This window comes from Typopeltis vanoorti, chromosome 1, assembly GCF_054136105.1.
Source record: "Typopeltis vanoorti isolate ZY-2024b chromosome 1, IOZ_Tvanoo_1.0, whole genome shotgun sequence".
NCBI classification, from domain to species: Eukaryota; Metazoa; Arthropoda; class Arachnida; order Uropygi; family Thelyphonidae; genus Typopeltis; species Typopeltis vanoorti.
In genome coordinates this window covers 145,685,408-145,706,660 of record NC_143549.1, presented here as the reverse complement: position 1 = coordinate 145,706,660, position 21,253 = coordinate 145,685,408, and the positions used below count along the sequence as shown (strand labels likewise).

At 34.9% G+C, this 21,253-nt stretch overlaps 1 protein-coding gene across 4 annotated transcripts in view; it reads right to left on the bottom strand.

The window, feature by feature from the left end:
* LOC150110513 (glycerol-3-phosphate acyltransferase 1, mitochondrial-like) overlaps nt 1-21,253 on the bottom strand; it is a 297,539-nt gene that overhangs the window by 57,064 nt on the left and 219,222 nt on the right. For all 4 annotated transcript variants that reach the window (XM_090394365.1, XM_090394374.1, XM_090394356.1 and 1 more), the window contains exons 15-16: nt 9,166-9,236; nt 2,682-2,982 (exon numbers count right to left, since the gene is read on the bottom strand). In XM_090394365.1, coding sequence (XP_090250491.1) covers nt 2,682-2,982; nt 9,166-9,236 — 372 coding nt within the window. The remainder of the gene's footprint in view (nt 1-2,681; nt 2,983-9,165; nt 9,237-21,253) is intronic.

The window sequence follows — 21,253 nt, the reverse complement described above, 5'->3', positions numbered from 1 at the left end:
TTCTCTCTTGGCACCTTATCATATGCCTTTTCCAAATCGACAAAACTTAAATACAGATCTTTGTTATATTCCCATGCTTTCTCGACTATATGTCGAAAAGTGAAGATCTGATCGTGACAGCCTCTATTTGGCCTGAATCCAGCTGGTTCTTCACCCAGCTTTTCTTCCACAATTCTTCTCAACCGTTTCTCAAGTATACTTGCATAGATCTTGCCAGGAATACTCAGTAGAGAAATACCTCTTTAATTCTCACATTCAGTTTTATTTCTCTTTTTATATATACATACTATGAGAGCTCTACTCCAATCATCGGGAATTCGTCCCTCTGTCCAGGCATTCTGAACTATGCAGGGCAGCCACTGTAAGACTTTTATACCACCATACTTCAGCATTTCTGGTCGAATATCATCTACTTCTGCTGCCTTTCCACATTTCAAGATTTGGATGGCTTTTTCTACTTCAAGTATGGATATGTATTCCTGACTGCTTGCCTGGTCAGTGTTTTTTACCACTGTGCTGTCATCACTGCTTGTTTCATTTAGCAGTTTTTCAAAGTAATTATTCCATACTTCAAGGATATCGTTTTCAACCATTTTCATGTCACCTTTATCATCTCTAACTCCTTTTACAGCACTCTTCCTCCATTCCTAAGCATCTTCAACAACTCCAGAATATTTTGCCACCTTCTTGATATTTATTTTCTATGTTCTTGCCAAAGTCCTCCCATGACTTTTGTTTAGCTAGTTTTACACACTGTTTAGCTTTCTTACATTTGTCTATGTATTCAATAAGAGCACAAGATGACTTATTTGCCAGGAACTTTTGATATGCTTTCTTCTTTTCCTTCACTGCCTCTTTAACTACCTGTGTGTCCACCATGGAGTTCTAATTTTTCTATCCTTGCAGACAACTTCACCACATGCCTCTCTAGCTGATTCAATCAAGGTTTTCTTCAAGGCTTGCCACTGAATCTCCAAGGTTTGGTTCCTGTTCTCAAACTCTTTCATTTTTTCTTCAATAATCTTTCTGTATTTTAGTCTACAGTTCACATCTGAGAGCTGCTCAACTTTTATTCGCTTTAAAACTTTCTTACATGTTATTCTTTTCAATATGAAATTCAATTTTATCCTGCTCAAGACTAAATAGTGATCACTTCCAATTTCAAATCCTCTGTACACTCTGGTGTCCTGCACTAGGAAGAAAACATCACTATCAACAATAACATAGTCAATGAGACTTTTCTTATTCTTTGCCTCTTCTCTCCGTGTGAATTTGTGCACCTTTTTATGTTGGAACATGGTGTTAGTAATAACCACACCATTTCCTGAGCAGAAATCCAACAGATATTTGCCTTTATTATTAGCTTTGCTCTTTTCTCCAAATTTTCCCAAAATATTTTTGTACGACTGACAATCATTTCCTACTCTGCTATTTAGATCCCCAACAAGGACCAATTTTTCCTTTTTCATTGTGTCAGCTGCTTTTTCTAAAGCCTCAAAAAATTCCTCAAAAAAATATTCCACTTCTACCTTAGTAGAACCTTCTATGGGACACAGGCACAAATAAGTCTCACTGTCCAGTTCTCCATTCTCATATTTGCCCACATTACTCTACTTGAGACTGCCTGCCATTCAAGAAATTAGCCTCGTATTTTGTGTTGAATACTCTGGCTACTCCTTCTTTTCCTTGATTGTCATTGCCTGAATATAACATTTTGTATTTATTGCTCAGAAAGATCTCACCAGTTTTTGTCTTTTTTGTTTCAGTCACCCCTATCATGTCTATCTGGTACTTATCTAATTCCTCCGCTAGCGCTCCATTTCTTTGCTATTCAGGCTTCTTATGTTGATAGTACCGATCTTTAATTTTGGTGATGTTGAGTTGGGGTGTGTTTTCAGATTTGTTCCAGTAGCTGACTTTTCAGTGTTCGCCCTGGTTCCCTGGCGAAAACAACGAGGGTCTTGTTTAACCGGGCAATGCCCCAGCCAGAATGAAATTTTGTCATGTTGTATCATCAATTTGTATTTTGGTTTAACCAATAAGAATACAATTTGGTCGGCTAAATCCCAAATTGCCAGCCCATCCTCGTTCTGTTCAGTATCCAGGTAGATACCCAACAGGATGCACCACGAGAAAGTGAGGATTGGACATTGGGTCAGAGGCCCTAGTCTGTTCTCCACATTCCTTTAAAGGCTATGTGGAGGTCTTCTCTCAGTTATACAGGTTAGTTTAGTATCCTCTATTTGAATATCAAAGTTTAAGATCACTTTCCTTCATGTCATGGTCTGCAGAGATTACATATGTCAGAAGTGGTGTGCCATCTGTTACATCTGATTTGACATCAAACCATCTTTCCTTAATGGTTTGATGATCAGAAACTCTCAGTTAATATACTGTTCTATATAAGGTCAGTTTACACTATACAGATTTAGCATTCTGTACAGTTTTCCTCTTACTATCTTATAATATTCATGTTTAAAATCAACAAAGCTGAAATTAGAAGAGTAATGAAAATAAGAAAACGCAACTTTAGATTTCAATAATTATTACTCGAGTAATAAAAGCAATCAGCCACACAAAACTAAACAATTAACTTCAAATCAATTCATAAAGTTAAATCAACATATTTAGTAGCACAAGTAAATTAGTATTTCAATAAATATTTGTTGAGAGAAATATACCTGTTATACTTTCCATCAGGAAAACAGAAATAACTGAATTTGCATAATACTGCAAATGCAAGACACACGGTATCTTAATAATTGGTTTGTAAAACACTATTTTCAAATTGTTATTTTCCATATCACTAGACGACCATTCCATCTGAATACTTTCAGTGGTAATCAAATTCTTTCCCAGTAAGGCATAAGCATGTTTGATCACATCAACAGACTCTCCAGTAAAGCCAACATCTCTTTTCCGTTTTGAAATTTCATCTCTCAACCAAGTTAAACTCTGTGATAAGAGTGGAAGAGTAGCACCCTGACATAAAAAGAAAAAAAAAGATAATACTATATTTTGGTAATAATATCATGTTTTAGTTTTAAGCATTTCAAAACTAACTGATTTTGTAAATAAAACATTAATTCAGACAATTTTCATTTGTTTACTGACATTTCTCCACATCTATTAGCAGAATGTATCAGACAATAAACAGAGAACTACACCTATTAACAAGCTCCAAAAAAATACTAATAATTAGATTACCATTATATGTCATTACTAGCATAAAAAGTATTGTGGAACAATTTGTCGGCAATGAACATTCACTGCTGAGCCAAACGGATTCCCTGACGCATGCATGTATGGATCATTTAGTGACATTGTGGATTATCTAGTGACTGTTCATTCAGATATATAACATATATTTTGATAACTCACTTTCAAAATTAAACTACTTTAAATTATATAAATTTGGAAAGAGATTAAGATATAATTAAACATGTCAACTTTTTTTCTAAATGGTAGTATCATTAATGCTGTTTATGCTCTTTGTGTACTAATAGTCCATTATGAATTTTTTAAAATTTTCTTGTAATAAAGAAATTCACCTGTTGTGTCTATAAAAAATGCACATTATTTCTTTTAAAACATTTCTGTAAGCTTTACAGTTGAATTTCTTTTTATTGTTCTTTAATATTTGTTACTTGAAATTTATGTTATAGAGTATCACCAAAGTTTAGCTGTGTTTTGCAATGGGGGTGGAGTTATAACACACACCTTTAATTTTTAAGTTCAAGAACTACAAAATTTCATTTCAGAAGATATTAAGAACTTATCTCAGTGCTTTAAAAAATTGAAACTCATAGAACTTTTTTTTTTCGAGTTTATTTTGCATGTAGTATGCCCTACCCATAGAACTACATAAAATTTAACCAGCATTACTGTAGCAGGTGCACCATGCATATGCTTCCAGGAATCAGTGTAACTTATTATGACCAGTTGTGAAACATCATGTGATGTTAAACCATATTCAAATGAAATACTATTTTCAGAGGAAATACAGAACAAAGTGAAAAAATAGAGAATCAACTCATTTATCTGAAAGAGTGATTGAATGAATTTTGACAGTAAATGATCTGATCAGATATAAATCTAATGAAGGCACCTTAAATACTGTTTTCAAGGTTAAAACTCTGATGGTTTGAAGATTATTGAAGAAAAAATGAAAGAGTTTGAGAACAGGAACCAAACCTTGGAGATTCAGTGGAAAGCCTTGAAGAAAACCCTGACTGATTCAGCCAGAGAGGGGCATGAGGTGAGGTTGTCTGCAAGGATAGAAAAATCAGAACTCCATGGCGGACACAGGAAGTTAAAGAGGCAGTGAAGGAAAAGAAGAAAGCATATCAAAAGTTCCTGGCAAATAAGTCATCTTGTGCTCTTATTGAATACATAGACAAATGTAAGAAAGCTGAGCAGTGTGTAAAACTAGCTAAACAAAAGTCATGGGAGGACTTTGGCAAGAACATAGAAAATAAATATCAAGAAGGTGGCAAAATATTCTGGAGGTTGTTGAAGAAGCTTAGGAATGGAGGAAAGAGTGCTGTAAAAGGAGTTAGAGATGATAAAGGTGACATGAAAATGGGAGAAAAAGATATCCCTGAAGTATGGATAATTACTTTGAAAATTAGCTAAATGAAAAAAGCAGTGATAGCACAGTGGTAAAAAACACTCAACAGACATACAGTCTGGAAGACATATCCATACTTGAAGTAGAAAAAGCCATCAAAGGCTTGAAACGTGGAAAGGCAACAGGAGTAGATGATATTCAACCAGAAATGCTGAAGTACGGTGGTATAAAAGTCTTACAGTGGCTGCACTGCAGAGTTCAGAATGCCTGAACAGAGGGACGAATCCCCAATGATTGGAGTAGAGCTCTCATAGTACCTATATATAAAAAGGGAAATAAAACTGAATGTGAGAATTACAGAGATATATCCCTATTGAGTGTTCCTGGTAAGATATATGCAAGTATACTTGAGAAATGGTTGAGAAGAATTGTGGAAGAAAAGCTTGGTGAAGAACAAGCTGGATTCAGGTCAAATAGAGGCTGTCAGGATCAGATCTTCACTTTACGACAAATAGTAGAGAAATCATCGGAATATAACAAACATCTGTATTTAAGTTTTGTAGATTTGGAAAAGGCATATGACAAGGTGCCAAGAGAGAAGCTATTCAATACGCTACAGTTATATAGTGTCGATTTGACATTATATCAAGCAATACTTAGTCTTTATTTGAGTTGTAAGTCAGAATTGAAGGAAGTACAGGAAGATGGTTTAATGTTAAATCTGGTGTGAGACAAGGATGTACATTATCCCCCCTGTTATTCATTATCTATATGGATCACATTATGAAGGAAAGTGGTATTAAACATGACATCGGAATTGGAGATGTTAATGTCAGCTCTTTGCTTTATGCAGACGATGTTATACTTCTAAATAAGTCTGCCAAGTTTGCAAGATTCCCTAACTAAATTGAATAACTGTTGTAATGGATATGGTGTGAAGGTCAGCATTAAAAAGACAGACAATGAAAATAGGTAGAATTGTTGAAAATGTCAACTGCTTTGTGAAAGGGGAACCTGTGGAACAAGTAAAACATTTCAGCTACTAAGGCATGATTTTTAGTGAAGATGGTAAATTAAATATGGAAATAGACAACAGAATCAACAAAGCTGGTATGGTAGGAAGTAAATTGAATAAATTCATATGGAATAAGAGAGAAATTAGTCGGAACACTAAATTAGCTATATACAAGACAGTGTTCAAACCAGTTTTAACTTATGGATCTGAGAGCTGGGTCAGAAGTAAAACACTTGACCAAAGACTAGAGACTGCAGATAGAGAGTCCTGAGAAAGATTAGAGGCGTGAACAGATGGCATCAATGGCAATATCGTATTAAAAATGAGAATATTATCAAAGAACTTGACATTGTCAGCATCCAGGAATGCATTAGCAGAGCTAATCTCAGGTGGTATGGTCACTTGAACAGAATGGGCGAAGAAAGATTAGCAAAATAAGTGTTCTCTGCCAGGTTGGCAGGAAAACGCCCCATAGCAAGACCAAGATATAGGTGGATTGATACGGTACAAAGTGCCTTAGACGATAGAAATATAAGATCTGGTAATGTTGGAGTCTTGACAAGTAACAGAATGATTTGAAGGAAAATTGTAGATAGGAAGTTAGTAATGACGTAAATTTTTCATGTAGTACTATCATATCCTGTACACTCCTAGAGGGTACGTGTCAGGAAATTGATGATGATGATGGTTTGAAGAAAATTATCTTTTAGTAAATGATCTATTAAGATAAAATAGCATATAATTAAAGTGGAGTCAGAACTTTATTCTATAGCTCTTCTGGAGAGGAAAAATATACTTCTCTTTAATAATGTTATTTGTGAGTTGTATATTTAAAGTTAAAAAATGCATTATACAAGGTACCCCAAAAGTCACTGCATATTTTGGTGAAACAGCATGATTGTCAAATAAATATCATTATAACAAAAATGTTTATTCTTTTTTACATAAAACAAATATTTGTAATGTGTCAGATGTTTTTATAATTTTCATTAATTTTTTTAATGTTTTTTTTTTCTGAGACCCGTAACTCATTCTTTTTTACATAAAACAAATATTTGTAATGTGTCAGATGTTTTTATAATTTTCATTAATTTTTTTTAATGTTTTTTTTTTCTGAGACCCGTAACTCATGAAAATGTTCAAGAGCGAATATTTTGTTATAATATCCCGCATCAAAGGAATGCAATGTGAAATTAGACAAAGCTTTTCAAGCAGATTTCATAGAGCTGCAATTAACTACACTGGCAAATAAGTTCAAAAGAACTGGTCTGTGTGTGACCACACATGAATGGCCATCCAAGGTGTAGGTCCCCCCCCCATGCCCACACATCATTTCAGAAGGCACTTAATTGAGGTATTCCAGGACAGTTCGAGTGCAATGACATGGTGTTCCATCCTGCTGAAACATTACACTTTCAATTTTTTATATTTCTTGAAATGATTTCACTTGATATTGTTGAAGCATATCAAGGTACATACACAGTTCCTGTGACTGCTGCTTCTGCAAAAAAGTAATGTTCATTAATTTTCCAAGCCACACATTTACTTTACAGAACCCCCTTTGCCATTCTTCTTCTCCATGCAACAATTGGATGTGATAGGGCTTTTTCATTGAATTTCATTTGGCACTGAATGCAAAATTCTGTAATCTGATGTCTTGGATATGTTCAGTCATATCCTCCCTAACCGATGATGTTGGATCCTCTTTGAACATTTCTCGAACTGATTCAATGTTTTTACATGCTGTCCTTGGAAATTCCATGCTGTATTCTGTCAAAAACCTTAGTAAAATCCAAAGGTATCATGATGTATCCATTCCCCTTTTCTAATTCAATGGTAACAATATTACAGAATGGAACAAGTTGCTAAAACATGACCTTCCCTTCCTTAGTAAACCCATGTTGTTCATTGCAAAGTAGATTCACTGTCAACCCATTTCTGAATGTGAGCCCTAACCATTTTTCTAAAATCTTCACCACCACCCCCAAGATACTGATTAGTTGATAGTTGGATACACTGATCTTTGCACTACCCTTGTGCAAGGGGATTACCATACATTCTTTCCATTCCTGCAGAATCTTCCCTGTTCTGAGACTCAAATTATATATCCTGGTCAAAGGAATAGCCAGTTCAGCTGAACACTTTCAGCACCCATACTGATATCCCATCAGTCCCTATTACTGAATTGTTATTCAGTTTGTACAACAGCTCTAATACCTCATCTTCATACATCTGAGTTTCTTCATTCAGTGAAGATGTAGTAGTGAACTCAATATTTCATACACAGGTTGATAGCTTTTAGCAAAATGTGCACTCATTAGTTAAACAACCTCTACTGCATCTGTTACTCTCACACTGTCTTCATTCAGAAGGGTTATTTTTTCATATTCATTTCTCCTTCTACTTCCAGCATATCAATAGAATTCTCATAGGTTATCTTTAGTTTCTGAATCCAGTTTCTTTTCATACTCAGAGTTAGCTTTCTGTAAAACAGCTGTGACTATTCTAGCCTGATGCTTATAATTTTCAAAACGAACATCATCCTTATGCAAACAGTATTCCTTCCACATCATCTTTTTCTTATGAATCTCTTGCTTAATAAGATTACACATCCATTTGACTCCTACCCTACTTATTCTTCAAACTTCGGAACACATACTGATATGGCATCATTTAAGTTTTTTTTTTTAAATGCTTCCCATGTACTGCTGATATTCTTCCCTTCTAGCAACATACCATCCCACTGAATTCATCAGTTTGTCATAATTTTCTGCTTTATAATTCAGCATGTAACCTTTTATGAATGGAACATTCATAAATTTAGTCACTTCCCAAGTGAGTACTGCATGATCACTGTCACCAACAGGAGGCAGAATAGTTACATCTTTAACTGAAACACTCTTTGACACAATAGTCAAATCCAACAATCTGTGACCTAGTTCCACTTGTCACATGCTGTTTGAGGAAGTTGTCTTGCAAAAGCTCAATAAATTCAGTTTCATTTTTCTCATGAGATTTTACTGCTACACAATCAATACTTGAATAATTAACGTCTTCCATTATGAATACTCTTTTTGCACCCATTGTCTCTATTTGGTGATGCATTTCTTCATCACTAGCAACCGATCCACTAGGTCTGTAACAACACCACACTAAGTAATTGATCTTGTTAGATTCCACCTCACACTAGATGGCTTCAAATTCAATGCCACATGAAACACTGTTACAAGTACTTCTTACAAGTAAGAAGCTTCTTTCTGAATACACATATGAAAAGAAACAGGCTATGGAAAATTAGCTTCAATAAGTGAAGCCTATGAGTGATAATTATAAAGATACAGTTCATATTCCAAATTAAATATTTAAGATAATTTATTTCAAACATACATTTTGGGTTTTGGCCATAACATATATAAACAGCAAAGAAGTGTGCAGGTAGAATGAAAAAGTTTTGGATTTATACTTTATTTTTATATATAAATTTTAGTTTTCATAAAAGAAAGTATTATCATCAGCAATACAATATTGCATACAACTTTGTATAATAACAAAAAAAAAGGTCTCAAAATATGATTTTTACCTTTCTGTGTTTCGTTAAAAGGAGAAAAGCAAGAAGATTGGTACTCATAAGTGTAGTTGAATTTGAAGCATCTGCAAAAGTATAACAGATCAATTAAAAACAGAAATATCCATACACATATATATATACATACATCATAATCATCCATGAAATCTACTGCTTCATCAGAGACATACCAAATGCTTATTCTATGGCATTTACAAATACACAAATACGTGTGTGTGCGCGTGCACATGCATGTACACATGCTTGTTTCATCCTTCACATAATTCAACACAATAAGTCAACAGTGCTAAAAATGCCACTACATTGGGGAAAACTTCACCACCATTAATGAGGTTTCTGTCGATGTAAAATGACTCATCAAACATCAAAAAAGACTCCTGACAGAAATACAAGACTAACCAAAACAATGTGTAGCAGTGATAAGGCAGTATGCGGGTTGTTGAAATCTTGTAAATACATTTACAGAGATTTTCAATATAATTTTGCTTGAATTTTGATAAATTTAGTTTAACAACAGAATATGAGGCTGCAAAATTTTAGATGAACCTACGTTTTTTTGGCTCTTCAAGCAGTAATATGCAGTATAATTTATTGTACCTCAAACTATTACTTTTATGATCTGTCTATTTTGACAGCTATACTAAAACCATAAAATATGAAGGCCGGTGCATACTGCTACTGTTACGAACAAAATTTGATGCCTTCAAGTTAATTCTCAAACGTAAATCAGTAAACTTCCTGTGTTAATTTTTTTTTTAAAAAAAAAAAAGTTTTAAGCATAGGAAAGAGCAGCTATAATATTTAATGCTAAACATTAATGACAGTTGTTTTCAAGCAAAGTAATTTAAAATAATTATAATACTGGATATTATTATTATTTGACACTTCCAGGGAGTCCAAAGACTCATTGGGGAAGGGCATCTACTCTAAAACTCTATCTCCACCACCCACAATCTACCAACTACAATAAACTACAACTACACCAATGCCATCTACCGCCCACCACCACCACCACTAGTATTTTCACAGACAATCACAAACATCCAAGCCCACAGCAGGATTCGAACCCACAGCCTTTTGGCTGGAGAGCGGATACGCTAACTACTCGGCCAACCAGGCCGTCCGGGTTGGCCGAGTAGTTAGTTTTATAATAAACCATATTATAAAATATAATATGTTTTATTTTATCTCATGTTCTATTAAACTCACGTAATATGTTTTATTAGTGTAGAAGTTTTTGCCTAAGTATTGTAAGGCATCTTCAGTAGGAGAACACATAATGGCAACTGAACACAAACAGATGGTTCTAAAAAGTGTTACCTAAGTGGCTGATGTAAGATATGAGGGTGGTCTGAAAAGTTCTCAGCCTAACAATCAAAAAACAAATTTATAATTTTAAAATTATTTTTATTTTTCAACATAATCTCCCTTAAGACTATACATTTATTTAATACATATGGTTCACGGTAAAATCTGGGTAGATCTGGATCTACCCAGATCTTACCCCTCTACAGCAGCAATCACTTCTTGATTCGAGGAAGAGTTTTAGTTTTGGGAAGAGATAGAAATCAGAGAGAGCCAAATCTGGGGAATAGGGTGGATGTTCCAACAATTCATAGTGCGGATCCCTTAATTTTTCCATTGCCAAAACACTTTTGTGGGCAGGTGCATTGTCCTAATGAAAGATGATTTTTTTTCTTCTGCAAACTGGATCTTTTCTCACGAATTTTTTCATCCAGTCTGGTTAAAAGATCGGAATAATATTCCTTGGTTATTGTTTTACCCTTTTCAAGATAATTAATAAACAAAATGCCTTTAGCATTCCAAAACACCAATGCCATGACCTTTCCTGATGATGGAAACAACTGTCTTCTTTGGCACTGAACACTGTTTTGACTGCTGTTTGGATTCTGATGTGTAATGGTTAATCCAAGTCTCATCCATAGTAATAAATCGACACACAAAATCAGTTTTATTCTTGTTAAAACGATCCAAGCACTGTTCACAGATTTTCATGCGAGCGTTTTTGATCTGCTGTGAGCAAGCGTGGCACCCATCTTGTGCAAAGTTTTTTCATTTGCAATTCTTCATGTAAAATATGTCCTACACGTTCTTTTGAAATGCCTATAGTCTCAGCAATTTCATGCACTTTGACTCATCAGTCATCCAATACCATATTGTGCACTTGATCAATGATTTCTGGTATTGTTACACTTTTTGGACGTCCTTCATGCGGATCATCTTGAAGGCTGGTACGACCACATTTAAACTCAGCAGTCCATTTCAGCCCATGCCCATAAACTTTTATGAACTTCGAATGAATTTCCTTTGACATTAAACCTTCTTTGACAAAGAATTTTATAATCGCACGACACTCAATTTTATCCATTTCAAGGGATACAGACAACACTTCTGCTGCTGTATATAAAAAAAATACTTGATAGAAGGACTTGCAATTTTACATGGATGCTTATGACAGATGTACCAACTTAGAAAAAAAAATCTTGCTAATAGTGTTGCCATCTATGGTCGAGGTCGAGAACTTTTCAGACCACCCTCATATATATCAATATTTGAAGTAACAAACACCATCAAAAATCGAAAATGTAGAAAGGCAGTTGGAATAGATCACATTCAACCAAAAATGCTCATGCCAAATACATAGGAATAAAAGTTCAACAGTGGCTACATTGCATAATTCAGAAGGCTTGATTAGAGAGTTAAACTCTAGATGACTAGAATAGAGCTCTCATAGTAGTTATCGATAGATGAGTACCCCCTCCCACCAAGAGTATATATCAGGAATTTGATTATGACAGCTTTACATAACCCAGTCTGCTTGTTTATACATATACAACACAGTTGAGGTATAAGAAGCTATTAAAAACCCGACACATGGAAGTGCAACTGAATTAGATGATATTCAACCGAAAAAGGCTAAATAAGGCACTATTACAGTGACTACCCTATATATTTCAGGATGCTTGATCAGAAGGTTGAATGCTAAATGAATGGAGTAAATCTCTTATAGAACTTATCTATAAAACAGGTAAAACTGAAAATTATACTGAACTCTCCCTACTGAATGTTCCAGAATAAGGTTGATGCAAACATATTTGTTCATCATGTCCCTCTCAATTTTAGTTAGCCTTGAATATAAGTTATGTAAATCTAGAAAAGGCACACAATAAGATGTAAAAGAAATAATGAAGGTTTATTTTTTTGATCATATGAATTAGTGAAATAATATTTGGTTTACAGATCAAGTATTTATAAAATTTATTAACTCTACCAACTAGTTTCACCACACTTTAACTGTTGGCATCTTCAGGGCACTGACATATAGGCTTAAAACAATCTCACAATTATGAGTAACTGTAAAACTTACAAGAATAATTACAAATAAAATAGCATCGAACGTGAGTGAAACACGTATCGCATGTACCAGGTTAGCTAGCTGTTGCTAAGGGGAACTTCCTGTAGTTTGTGTTAAAGTTCATTTCTTGTATTTTTAGAGATCTAATTAGGTTTTTCCATATCTCTGGGAGTATAAAATCTTGATTTCTGTTAAGGTTAACAGTAGAACGTGCGACTGCGGCTGCTTCTTTGAAAATTCTTGAATGGTAGTTTTCCTCTATGTAAGGGGAACAGCTTTTGTTCCACTTGATGACAAGGCTAGTTGTAGAGAAATGAGACGATAGGCCAGAAATGTCCTGTCTGTTTTTTTTTTTTTTTTTTTTTTTTTTTTTTTTTTTTTACGTAGCCAATGTGCTCCTTTTGCCTGATTTTAGACATTTAAGATGTTTAAAAATAGGTTTCCTGTTTTTAGACATCTTAATCAAAAAACAAATTGATGGCAGCAAAAATCTATCAGTTTACAGGAAACCAACCAATATAGGACGCTACCTACATTTCAGCTCCTCTCACCATATCTCACATAAACTCAGCATTGTATATGCTGAGTTTATGTGTTAAAGAAAAGAGCTATTAGCATCACAACAGACAACGAGACCCTTCAAGATGAGTTAACATTAATTTCTAACAATCTGTAATTGAAGGGCTATCCAAGAAGACTAGTCAAAAAAATCCTTTTCTCTGAACCCCCACAAAGAGAACAGGAAGATATTCAATATATAAAAACTACTGCAATTCCTTTTGTAAGTGGCATCTTTAACAAACTCACCAGCCTCCTCAAACCACACAAAATAAGAGTAACATTCAAACCAATAGAAACTATTCGTAAACTACTTAGATCTCCAAAAGGTAACCATTCCTTCTATAAATATACTGGTATTTATAATATTCCATGCTCATGTGGCTCAAGTTACATCAGACAGACTTCAAGAAGCCTAGAAATCAGACAAAAGGAGCACATTGGCGACGTAAAAAACAACAGACAGGACTTTCTGGCCTATCGTCTCATTTCTATACAACTAACCTTGTCATCGAGTGGAACAAAAGCTGTTCCCCTTACATAGAGGAAAACTACCATTCAAGAATTTTCAAAGAAGCAGCCACAGTCGCTCGCTCTACTGTTAACTTTAACAGAAATCAAGGTTTTATATTCCCAGAGATATGGAAAACTCTATTTAGATCTCTAAAAATACAAGAAATGAACTTTAACACAAACTACAGGAAGTTCCTTAGCAACAGCTAGCTAACTTGGCACATGCGATACATGTTTCAATCACGTTCGATGCTATTTTATTTGTAATTATTCTTGTAAGTTTTACAGTTACTCATAACTGTGAGATTGTTTTAAGCCTATATGTCAGTACCCTGAAGATGCCAACAGTTAAAGTGTGGTGAAACTAGTTGGTAGAGTTAATAAATTTTATAAATACTTCATCTGTAAACCAAATATTATTTCACTAGGATGTAAAAGAAATATTGTTCAACTGTATAGTGTAAATCAGACATTACATACGACCATTACATAGATTATACTTAAAAGACAGAAATCATAAAATATGTGTAACATAATAAATAGTGCACGATATTTCCAATGTTATTTATCATCTATGTGACTCATATAGGAAAGTGACATTAAACCCAATATCAGAATTAAGGACTTTACCCTAAGTTCTACTTTATACAGATGATATTATGTTTCAAAATAAAAGCAGTACAATTGCTGTAACAAATTTAGCATGAAAAATCAACAATAAAAGATAAAATTTATGAAAAGGGGTGCTTAAAGGTCAAAGCTGTATAACTGAGAGGAGACCTCCACATAGCCTTTAAAGGAATGCAGAGAACCGACCAGGGCTTCTGACCTAATGTCCTATCCTCACCTTCTCGTGGTGCACCCTGTTGGGTATCTACCTGGATACTGAACGAACAAGGATGGGCTGGCAATTTGGGATTTAGCCGACCAAATTTTATTCCTATTGGTTAAACCAAAATACAAAACGATGGTACAACATGACAAAATTTCATGCCAGCTGGGGCGTAGCCCGGTTAAACAAGGCCCCCGTTGTTTTTGCCAGGGAACCGGGCCAAACAGTGAAAAGTCAGCTACTGGAACAAATCTGAAACCACACCTCAACTCAACATCACCAGAGTTAAAGATCGGTACTATCAACATAAGAAGCCTGAATGGCAAAGAAATGGAGCTAGCAGAGGAATTAGATAAGTACCAGATAGACATAATAGGGGTGACTGAAACAAAAAAGACAAAAACTGGTGAGATCTTTCTGAGCAATAAATACAAAATGTTATATTCAGGAAATGACAGTCAAGGAAAAGAAGGAGTGGCCATAGTATTCAACACAAAATACGAGGCTAATTTCTTGAATGGCAGGCAGTGTCAAGTAGAGTGATTTGGGCAAATATCAGAATGGGGAACTGGACAATGAGACTTATTTGTGCCTATAGTCAAACAGAAGGTTCTACTGGGGTAGAAGTGGAGGAATTTTTTGAGGCTCTGGAGAAAGCTACTGACACAATGAAAAAGGAAAAGTTGGTCCTTGTTGGGGATCTAAATAGCAGAGTAGAAAGTAATTGTCAGACATACAAAAATGTTTTGGGAAATTTTGGAGAAAAGAGCAAAGCTAATAATAATTTCAAGTACCTGTTGGATTTCTGCTCAGGACATGGACTGGTTATTACTAACACCATGTTCCAACATAAAAACGTGCACAAATTCACATGGAGAAAAGAGGCAAGGAATAACAAAAGTCTCATTGACTATGTTATTGTTGATAGTGATATTTTCTCCCCGGTGCAGGACACAAGAGTGTACAGAAGATTTAAAATTGGAAGTGATCACTATTTAGTCTTGAGCAGGATAAAATTGAATTTCAAATTGAAAAGAATGACATGTAAGACAGTTTTAAAAAGAATAAAAGTTGAGCAGCTCTCAGATGTGAACTGTAGACTAAAATAGACAAACATTATTGAAAGAAAAATGAAAGAGTTTGAGAACAGGAACCAAACCTTGGAGATTCAGTGGTAAGCCTTGAAGAAAACCCTGATTGATTCAGCTAGAGAGTCATTTGGTGAAGTTGTCTGCAAGGATAGAAAAATTAGAACTCCATGGTGGACACAGGAAGTTAAAGAGGCAGTGAAGGAAAAGAAGAAAGCATATCAAAAGTTCCTGGCAAATAAGTCATCTTGTGCTGTTATTGAATACATAGACAAATGTAAGAAAGCTAAACAGTGTGTAAAACTAGCTAAATAAAAGTCATGGGAGGACTTTGGCAAGAACATAGAAAATAAATATCAAAAAGGTGGCAAAATATTCTGGAGGTTATTGAAGAAGCTTAGGAATGGAGGAAAGAGTGCTGTAAAAGGAGTTAGAGATGATAAAGGTGAAATGAAAATGGGAGAAAAAGATATCCTTGAAGTATGGAGTAATTACTTTGAAAAATTGCTAAATGAAACAAGCAGTGATGACAGCGCAGTGACCAGACCAGATATGCAGTCAGCAATACATATCCATACTTGAAGTAGAAAAAGCATTCAAAGCTTTAAATGTGGAAAAGCAGCAGGAGTAGATGATATTTGACCAGAAATGCTGAAGTATGGTGGTATAAAAGTCTTACAGTGGCTGCACTGCAGAGTTCAGAATGCCTGGACAGAGGGACGAATTCCCAATGATTGGAGTAGAGCTCTCATAATACCTATATATAAAAAGGGAAATAAAACTGAATTACAGAGGTATATCCCTATTGAGTGTTCCTGGTAAGATATATGCAAGTATTACTTCAATTAAGGGGATATTAAATCCCACATAGTTTTAAAACCGAATAAGAAACTCAAAGATTGGAATCAGAGAGTTTCTTACCGAATATAGTAAAACTATAAAGTATCGGCGACCACTGGCGTGAGCGAATGCAAGTGACCCTAGCACGTAGTGCAATACCGGAAGACTCGCAGCAAAGTTGGTAAATTCTGATCGCTATTCTTAGGTATTTTCCATAATGTAAAAACACATTTCCTAGGAAATGTATGCTGTTATTACATTATGATTGGGAGGTCACTCCCCAGACTGGTTTCAGCCTTTTTTAAGGCCTCATCAGTGAGTAGGTAGACCTAATACCAAAGTGTATAGCGAAAAGAACTTACATACTCTGCGATACGAGTTTCTAAACAGGTGCAACCATTAAGTTACTTAAGTATAAAGAGCTAATAAGCTTCATTTCGGCAATGAAAACATTACTTAAATTAAGGGGATATTAAATCCCACAAAGTTTTAAAACTGAATAAGAAACTCAAAGATTGGAATCAATGAGTTTCTTCATGAATATATAAAACTATAAAGTATCGGCAACCACTGGTGTGAGCAAATGCAAGTGACCCTAGCACGTAGTGCAATAGAAACTCTCTGATTCCAATCTTTGAGTTTCTTATTCGCTCTTTAAAACTATGTGGGATTTAATATCCCCTTAACTTAAGTAATGTTTTCATTGCCGAAATGAAGCTTATTAGCTCTTTATACTTAAGATATGCAAGTATATTTGAGAAACGGTTGAGAAGAATTGTGAAAGAAAGGTTTGGTGAAGAACAAGCTGGATTCAGGTCAAATAGAGGCTGTCAGGATCAGATCTTCCCTTTACGACAAATAGTAGAGAAATCATGGGAATATAACAAAGATCTGTATTTAAGTTTTGTCGATTTGGAAAAGGCATATGACAAGGTGCCAAGAGAGAAGCTATTCAATACGCTGCAGTTATATGGTGTCAATGGGGCATTATATCAAGCAATACTTAGTCTTTATTTGAGTTGTAAGTCAGCAGTTAGAATTTAAGGAAGTACAGGAAGATGGTTTAATGTTAAATCTGGTGTGAGACAAGGATGTACATTATCCCCTCTGTTATTCATTATCTATATGGATCACATTATGAAGGAAAGTGGTATTAAACATGATATCAAAATTGGAGATGTTAATGTCAGCTCTTTGCTTTATGCGGGTTATGTTATACTTCTAAATAAATCTGCTACAACTCTGCAAGATTCCCTGACTAAATTGAATAACTGTTGTAATAGATATGGTATTGAAGGTCAGCAATAAAAAGGCAAAGACAATGAAAATAGGCAGAATCATTGAAAATGTCAACTGTGTTGTGAATGGAGAACCTGTGGAACAAGTAAAATGTTTCAGCTACTTAGGCACGATTTTTAGTGAAGATGGTAAATTAAATATAGAAATAGACAACAGAATCAACAAAGCTGGTATGGTAGGAAGTCAACTGAATAAATTCATATGGAATAAGAGAGAAATTAGTCGGAAGACTAAATTAGCTGTATACAAGACAGTGTTCAAACCAGTTTTAACTTATGGATCTGAAAGCTGGGTAAGAAGTAAAACACTTGACCAAAGACTAGAGACCGCAGATATATGACTGCTGAGAAAGATTAGAGGCGTGAACAGATGGCATCAATGGCAATATCGTATTAAAAATGAGAATATTAGGAAAGAACTTGACATTGTCAGCATCCAGGAATGCGTTAGCAGAGCTAATCTCAGGTGGTATGGTCATTTAAACAGAATGGGCGAAGAAAGATTAGCAAAACAAGTGTTCTCTGCCAAGTTGGCAGGAAAACGACCCAGAGGAAGACCAAGATATAGGTGGATTGATACGGCACAAAGTGCCTTAGACGATAGAAATATAAGCTCTGGTAATGTTGGAGTCTTGACAAGTAACAGGCTGATTTGGAGGAAAATTGTAGATAGGAAGTTGGTAATGATGTAAATTTTTCATGTAGTACTATCCATATCCTGTACACCCCTTGAGGGTACATGGCAGGAATTTGATGATGATGATGAATTTATGAAAATAGACAGGAACATGGAACACAAAGAAAACAAGTAAAATATTTTAGTTGTTTATGCGCCACAGTTTTTACAATAGGCAAAAGTGAATATGGAAATAGATAACAGAATAACAAAACTAGTATACTGGGAAGTGTGATGAATCGATTTATATGAAATAAGCCAGAAATTAGCCATAAACAGTAAATAGGAAATTAATGAGAGACAGTCTTCAGCTGATTTTTATCTATGGATAAAATAGCAGAATACTAAAAATGAAGATACTAGAAACTAACATTCTTAGCAGTCAAGAATGTGTGATGGAGCTACTCTAAGGATGTATGTAATTTAAATAGTATAAAACAGGAAAGGTTAGCAAAAGAAGTGTTTGATTAAGAACAACGTATATTGGAGACTGTGAAATAACAGATCAATTCAGAAAAAAAAATAAAATTAACACATGATCATATTGTTCTATCATAGTATCCTGCATACTCCTAACAGTACATGAGGAATAGCTGACTAAAGTGCCAAGGATTAGTGAGGAAATAATGATCCAAAGAAAGCAAGTGAAAGCTTGGTGCGAGATAAAGCTAAAGCACTGAATGTCAATACATTCAGCTGGCAATACATTCTTGGGTATTCACATCTAATAATTATTGTGTGCACATAGATGGGACCACCATTAAATTTCTTGCAGTGAATAAGAGAAAATGTAAAGACCTGTTTCATCAGTCTCAACAAGTCTGCTATAGGGACTCATGTATTATATGCATTAGTACTATTCATTCTATCCACAAACTTTCATGGACAGGATAATTAGTTCTTGGGACTCTTGTTGTTGAAACATGACAGTGATAGGATAAATTTGGTTCACTGAATTCTTTCACAAAAACATAGTTTTATGGTATTAAGATGATAATTATAAAGAAAAAAAGAGTAAACATTGTTTGGTGGTGAGCAACTGACAATGTGTCAAAGGTGTTCATAGTGTCATCTCATCTCCCCATGATGGCTTTAGAGAAACCTAATTCATCTTAAAAAAGTGGAATTATTCCTGTCTTCACATAGCTTGTTGTCTCTGGCAGTTAATCTCTAGCCAGGTTTTGTATTGTAGGATTATAAAAAACAACAACTTTAATTATAAGGCAGGCAAACACACTTTCAATTGAAAAGCTCTTATAAAGTTTCTTTACAGCTTAGATGGGATTCAAACCAAGGTCTTTCCATCCAAAGGACACTACTGTTATCTGAGATATGGAGGTTGCGTAATTACAATCTTTCTTTGCAATGTAAATAACCTTACTGCTCATATTTTGAATCCCACAGAAAATCTTTAGTGTTAATGCTTACTGGATAACAGAGCTGTGACTATAATTCAACAAGATGTACAAAGTAGATCTAGACCAGGGGTCGGCAAACTGTGGCTCGCGAGCCACATGCGGCTCTTTGGGTACGTACATGTGGCGTTGAAGTAAAATTGAAAATGAAAATAAAACTATCATAGTTTCATTTATAAAATTTTTAAAGGATTTTATTCACATAATGGTGACTAATTAGGATTAGGTTTTAGGGTGCCTCGACATCTGGGGTCATTTGCAGAGCAACAAAGTGACTAATAAGTAAGCGCATGGATGCCCACTACTGGGCAAGGCAACATTGGCCATGGCAAAATGTGAAAGCAGAGTCCATGTAGCTTTGCTGTTTCTGCAACTTAGTATTCTCTTTTGGCTGGGTGCATCCAGAAACTGCATTAAGGTGATAAAGGCAAGGTGACAATTATTATTATTATTATAATAAAGACAAATATTTTAATTATTTATATATAAATAAATAATATTGGTTTTATTATATTTAGAAATGTTGACGGTCGCGATTTACTGTGGCATGTTTTATTTCATGTGCAACTGTTACAATAAAACGTGTTACTGGTGAGATTTATTTTTATTATATTTTCTAATTATTGTCATTTATTATTTTGAATAATCACTAGTTCCTTTTATTTTCTTTTTATATAATGTATTTTTATAACAGGGGTAAGCGATAATTTTATTTACAGGGAATTATTCCAGGGTAAAGATATGCGCAATACATCTCTATTACAGAGACCTAGCCTCTTCTTTACCAAGACCGGACTGCGTGGCGAAAAGTCACATCCTTCCAGAGCTTCCCCCGTTTTCACAGAACAGTGCGGATCTAGATTGGAAAGTCGAAAAATATTCCATAGGAAGGCAATGGCAAACTACTTCTGTACCTTGCCAAGAACATTCCATGAACATGCCAAAAATGAGAAAGTACGATATGGTGCTGGATGGCAAGACCCCCGGGCCTGAAGGCATCCAACATGCAACTGGGGAAGAACAGAGGGATTCCACAAGTAGAACTAGTTTTTATGATGTGTTCAGGTCAAACCCGAAAGGAAGCTTTGTCACGGATGTTGCTGGTTGGAAAAGGTAGGCTCCCTGTTTCACAAAAATAACCACAGGATTGGAATGTGGAATGTTAGAAGTATGAACCAAGGTAAGCTGAATATATTGGGAATAAGTGAACTTAGATGGACAGGAATGGGCCATTTTCAGTCAGGTCTTGAGTAATATGTTACTCAAGATGTTAATACAACATATTACTCACGTCTTGAGTAATATGTTGTATTACTCAAGACGTGAGACAAGTCGAAAATATGGAGTATTTTCTTACTTTCTTACTCAGGAAAAAGATGGCTAGGTATGTATTGGTTTAAATCCAGTGAGTGACAGAATCATTTCTCTCAGAGTGAGTGGACATCCAATGAATATGACTATCATTCAAGTTTATGCAACTACTACA